The 6,333-nt window shown below is 41.3% G+C and overlaps 1 protein-coding gene across 1 annotated transcript; it reads left to right on the top strand.

Moving 5' to 3' along the window:
* Window positions 1-1,837: 1,837 nt before the first annotated feature.
* LOC306774122 (uncharacterized protein) lies at window positions 1,838-6,036 on the top strand (the record flags this gene model as incomplete). The annotated part of the gene is made up of 3 exons (XM_079264105.1): window positions 1,838-1,923; window positions 4,700-4,829; window positions 4,913-6,036. The coding sequence occupies 3 exons, from the start codon at window positions 1,838-1,840 to the stop codon at window positions 5,645-5,647; spliced, it is 951 nt and encodes a 316-aa protein (XP_079120231.1). The 3' UTR covers window positions 5,648-6,036.
* Window positions 6,037-6,333: the final 297 nt, after the last annotated feature.

The raw sequence follows: 6,333 nt of genomic DNA, 5'->3' as shown, positions 1-6,333 counted from the left end.
TACTTGGTGATTTCAATGTTCATATGGATAATGACAATGGACCCCTGTGGCAGATATGTCCTGCATGTGGCAGACTTTATGAGGTCGCTGCTACAAGAGCTCCTCGCAGAATTTAAGTGGAAGCTCCAAAACTTAATGCATGAGACTGAGAGTAAAATGCTACAGACAGAGATGGACTACACTCAGTTATAAAACAGCTATAGGTTTTTATTAACACCTATTTTTTACCTTTTTGTGAAATGTTACAGTCTGACACTTTTAAAAACTTGTGCCATTTCTGTTTTATTTATTTTTTTTGTTTGGCTTTTTGTTATAAAGATACTGTGAATACATTTTGTTCATGCATTTTTTTCTGTCTCTGGCTCTCTATCCTGCATTTGGGTCCTCACAGCTCCACAAACCCTGTCAGAGAAATGATGTCTTCAACTTGAAATGATGTCTTTATTCATTCGAAGGTTTTTACATATGCTCACCACATACTGACCAAAGCGAGAATAACCAAGAGGTCATTTTTAAAAGTACAAATTGCAAAAATGCAGTGAATTTCCTCTCTAAAGAAGAAAAGTAACATGACATTCCCAAAGTGTTTTTGACTTCAGAAAATAATCATTCACAGTTACTGCAGAGACCCCCTCATGATGACGTCTTCTTGCCATGGGAAAGGCCTTGAGGTGTCTGGAAGAACTCACAAAAGTCATTTCTTGTGGTGTGAGCTGCCCTTGATGATCAGGCTCCAGTTAAATTTCCAGGGTCCTGGAGGTTGCTTTCCCCTTCCACCTGTATCCTCCATTCGCCACCCTGCAGCTCTCCAGAAGCAGCAGTTGAGTCTGCAAAGTTTGCAGGGATGTATCTTGCAGCTGGGGCATTAGCAGCATCTGTGCAAGCTAGGTAGTTGTGAAGAGCATCACAGGCTTTGACCATATCCCCAACTTTGTCTGCAAACACTCTATTGGACGCCCAAATATCCTCCATCTTGCTGCTAGGATGCCAAATGCATTTTCAATCATACGTCTGGCACGAGAGGGGTGGTAATTGAAGATGAGTTCTCTTGCTGTGAGATTCCGAGCTGTACATAGAACAATGCATGGATTAATTAATTTATTATTTCATACATATTTTGTGACCAACATGTTCCAGCCATAAAGCTACATACCTGAATAGGGATGAGTGAGGTTGACATGTACAGGAAATGCAGCATCTCCCACAAACGCATATGGAGTCTTGATCGTTGTGCCATGGAAATGTGATGGTGGCGGCAAAGGAAGCTGCCTGTTCTTGAGTGCAGAACCAAATGAGCTTTGTTCAAACACTCTGCCATCACTTTCCTTGCCGTAGGCCCCGACATCAACCATCGTGAACCAGTATCGTGCGTCACACGCTGCCATCAAAACAATGGAGTGGTGACCTTGTGTGTGGTAGCGTATTGAATGAACGCCGTGATCCGGTAGACAAGCTCATCAAAACGACTGGCCGACATTCGGAAATATGAGTAGTGTCTTTCGTCGTCCATGGCCCGTATCTGTTGAACCAGAACGTTGTACTCGCCCTGCTAAACCGTGGTTGTATTCAGCGGTCTAACACACCATCTACGTTTAGCCTTTTTTTTTCATCTCGGCAATTGACAATAACAACAAATCTTCCTCTTCTTCCGCCTGGAGCATATTGTTTTCCTCTTCATTTTCCTCCTCTATCAGCTCAAAAAGTACCAAGGCTGCCATTAGCGTGGTGTTACGGTGTTGTTTATAGGCCCTGTTGTGTGTTTGTTGTTGCTCTTCTTCGGTGGACCAAAGACGACACATCAATTGTGTGCTGCCACCTATCGATCAGTTTATTCAGCATGACGTATGCTAGAGTGGGTGGACCATATGAGGTCTTCGGCAGGGGGGACTTCTTGTGTAGTATGGATGCCATGCCGAACAAGAAGTGAGTTCTCGCTTCTCGTGGAGTATGTGACAGGCTTATAGGACACCGGCAGGAACGTCTTGCCAAGAAAACTGGACTCACCATTCAAAAGGACATGTACAATAGTCATACTCTGTTCTACAAGAACTGTGTTGCCACAGCAAAATCCACTTACTACTATGGTGTAATCTGCTCCAGTGAAGGAAATTCTAAAGTTCTCTTTTCCCTGTTCAATCATATTACAAGACCCCATGTCCCCTTCTCAGCTCAGAATCAGCTCTTCTAAAAATCCCCAATGACCTTCTAATGGCAGCTGACTCTGGTCTCCTTACAATCCTCATCTTCTTAGCAGCATTTGATACCATTTCTCACACCACCCTGCTAAATAGACTGGCATCCCTCGGGGTCTACCATAAACCTCTCACTTGATTCTTTTCATACCTCTCCAAGCGCACACACTTCATTCAACTTAAGGTTTACACTTCTACGTCATTCCCTGTCACATGCTCTCCCCCTCAGCCACATATTCCGTAAATACAGCATCAACTTCTGTTCCTATGCAAACGACACCCTGCTCTACATCTTCTCTAAACCTAACTCCTCTCTTCCACCCTCGTGCCTCTTTGACTGTCTCCAGGAAATCAAAGCCTGGTTCTCTTCTTGTTTTTTGTTTTTAACTCTTATATGATCTGTTTCTTTTCTTTTTGTAAGGTGACCTTGGGTACTGAAAGGCACCAAGAAATAAAATGTTTTATTATTATTATTATTATTATTATTATTATTAATCACAGAAAGGTAGTCAGAAAGCAAACTCTGCAATTTCCCCTTAGCCTTTAGATCTTTTCTCTCTTTTTTATTTTTTTTTAAGCCTCCAGGCTCTCTCAAGATGCTGAGTATGGGCACCAGTTTGGGGATCTACATATCACCTGCTGTGATTTACAGTGTGATGGTTATACCCTAGTGCAAAGTGTATACAATTAGCATGCCATCGGTCACGCTGATCACTGAGGACCCAGGCTTCACATGATGGGTAATCAAAGGACTAGATGTCTTCGAGATCTTCTCTCCACAAGACGCAGAATGGACTTTCTTTGTCCTTGATGATGACTCATACCCAACATCCCAAAAACCCACTTCTTTCTTTTCCCACCGTTTTTCCTCTCCCATACTGATTCCAAAACAGAAAAAAAAAAACTTTATTGAAGTAACAATGTTTTTTAATTCATTTTAGGGCTGGGTGATATGACCAAAATGTCATATCCCCGATGTAACTAATTTTAAATCCCCATAACGTATATTCAATCATTTTCCTAACCACTTAAGGGTCACGGGGGAAGCTGGACAGTCCACACAGAGACAAACAACCACTCACGCTAACACTCACTCCTAGGGGCAATTTAGAGTACCCAATTAACCTAACATGCAGGTCTTTGGACAGTGGGAGGAAGCCAGAGTACCCGAAGAGAACCCACACATACACAGGGAGAACATGCAAACTCCACATAGAAAGGCCACTGACGAAATATTGCCTCAGCCAAGGATCGAACCAGCGACCTTCTTTACTGTGAGGCCACAGTGCTAACCACCATACCGCTCAGATGTACTTGGCAATGGAAGGAGTGATCTCTTTCCATCTGCGGGAACAAGCCTGCTGTATCGTTTGAGAGTTTCTTATGAGCACTTTTGCCACCACTTAATGCTGCTTTTGCGGTTTTTGCTCGTTGACTGTAATCTTTGTCCTGATTCACGTGCAGATGATAAAATGAGTTAGTTGTAGTGTAGTCTGTTTTTGGGACTGGGAGCTAGTCTTGTCGGTTCCATGTTCTTTTTATATATAAACTGCATCCATGCGACAGTTATTTCCCTTCTTTTAGGAAGAAGCTTATTTGTTTTGAGTTGGCTGCTCATCTTTTAGTGAATTACCCTGCTCTGAAACATGTCATCTACCGTCTTCCTCTATGTTTGTTAATACATTGCAGCATGCATGCTGTAAAGCGCATCTTGACGTAAAATACTGCAATAAAGCACCTAACCGTGGCATCAACGATAGAACCTCATATGAAACAATAGACAATTTCTATCGTCTAGAGGATATATATCGTTATATCGCACAGCCTGAATGCTATTTGCCACTAATATAAAGTCACTACTACAGTAAAATACCTCTTTTGTGCTGAAAATGGCTCTCATTGATAACAACCAACTCCTTTCTACCACCAAACAGCTGGCCTCAACGCCTTCTCATCTTTTCAGCTGTTGTGATACAGGCCTCTCATTTTCTTTTGCCATTTTAGTGACAGTTGTTGAATTTGTTGCAATTGTGTCATCCATCACATCAATCTGTCATAACCATAGACCCTGAGAAAATCCATAGAGATAAAAAAGGAATGCACTTTTCCCAACCATTTTCCTCCTCCAAAACATATTTAGCACAGATTTTTTTTTTCTCGTTATTTTTTGGCATGAGTTTAAATTCCACTTGGGATTCCTACAATTCCTAACGTCTTCAATCAAGCGCTCATCTGTCTGGTCCATTGCGAGTTTTGGTTTTTTTTTTCAAAAATGGAGGCAGGCATTTTGCAAGAAGATAAAAAAATCTAGAAACTCACCAGTCACATTGGGATTACTTGTGTCACAATGTCGTGTAGCTGGACAGTATATCTGGTTGGCAGAGGAACTTGTTGAGCACCTGTGCACCTACGCAGACCCTATGCCAGTGATGGCACAGCTGATTTGTAGCAGATGCTGCACATGTAAAACTGAGCCTTGTGATTAAAATATTTTCTTGTCGTTACAGAAAAATGGAGGACAAAAGAGAAGCAAACGTCATGGAGTTCAAGAAAATGAGAAAATGTTCTCTTGTGCGTCGCAACCCAAGACCCATGGGAGGAGTCACACCGGATGGAAACCATATACCTGTGATCAAAGTGGGAAGACTCATAATTGCTCTAGTAATTTAAAAAGTCACAAATGTATACACACCGGTGAGAAACCATACTGGTGTGATCAGTGTGGAACTGCTTTCAGTCGATCAGCTACTTTGAAAAGACACAAACGTATTCACACTGGAGAGAAACCATACAGGTGTAAACAGTGTGGAACATCTTTTACTGAATCAAGTGCCTTAAAAAGTCACCAACGTATTCACACTGGTGAAAAACCGTATTGGTGTGATCAGTGTGGAGCAGCTTTTTGTCGATTAGATACTTTTAAAAACCACCAACGTATTCACACTGGAGAGAAACCATACAGGTGTAAACAGTGTGGAACATTTTTTACTGAATCAAGCGCTTTAAAAAGTCACCAACGTATTCACACTGGTGAAAAACCGTACTGGTGTGATCAGTGTGGAGCAGCTTTTTGTCGATTAGATACTTTAAAAAAGCACCAACGTGTTCACACTGGAGAGAAACCGTACAAGTGTGATCAATGTGGCGCAGCTTTCAGTCATTCACATCACTTAAAAACTCACCAACATATTCACACTGGTGAGAAACCATATAAGTGCGATCAATGTCGTGCAGCTTTCAGTCAATTAGGTCACTTAAAAAGTCACCAACGTAGTCACACTGGAGAGAAACCGTACAAGTGTGATCAGTGTGGAGCTGGTTTTACTGAATCAGGTACTTTAAAAAGTCACCAACGTATTCACACTGGAGAGAAACCATACTGGTGTGATCAGTGTGGCATCGCTTTCAGTCAATCACATCACCTAAAACGTCATCAATGTATTCACCCCAGATAGAAACCGTACAGGTGTGATGAGTATGGAGCTGCTTTTACAGAATCAGTTACATTAAAAAGTCACAAACATATTCATACTGGAGAGAAACCATACTGGTGTGAAATTCCTGGAAAAAACTTTTAGGCTTTCTTATTGTTTAAAAGTACATAAACAAAAGCATCACAAAGAAGACCTGTAAGGAGAAATAAAATTATATTGTGCATGCCTGGAAAAATGGAGACCAAGTCTCCTTATCTGTCAACTGTACAAAATGCTGTGTAACAAAGTTGTTTAGTGCATCACGAGTGATTCCGCTCTTACTGACCATCTAATATGGTTGATGATGTGGCAAAACACCCCTGTAGGAAAAAGCTGTACTAATTCCTATTTATTTAAATTAATCTATTTAGAGTCAGCGGGGCTTCCATTTGCTGAAGATATTCTCTTCGTCCAGAAAGACCTGAAAAACAGAAAGAAACTTTAAAGTTGCCTGCAAATTATCTTGTGAGAATTATTTTTAATTGTCAATTAAATTGTTCTGTACATACATGCTACACTGCAAGGAGGAGCTTGTCTTAATTTTTCATGCTTTCATCACTTTGGTGATCAGCAACCACCAACCAGAAGCTTTTCTCTTATTTGGACAATCTAACTGCTTCCTGTTGTTGGAGTACAAACCTACGCTTCTTGTTGTCAGTCCAAGGAGC

The sequence above is a fragment of the Telmatherina bonti genome, assembly GCF_933228915.1.
Source record: "Telmatherina bonti genome assembly, chromosome: 24".
NCBI lineage: Eukaryota > Metazoa > Chordata > Actinopteri > Atheriniformes > Telmatherinidae > Telmatherina > Telmatherina bonti.
This window is presented reverse-complemented; position numbering and strand designations above follow the sequence as displayed.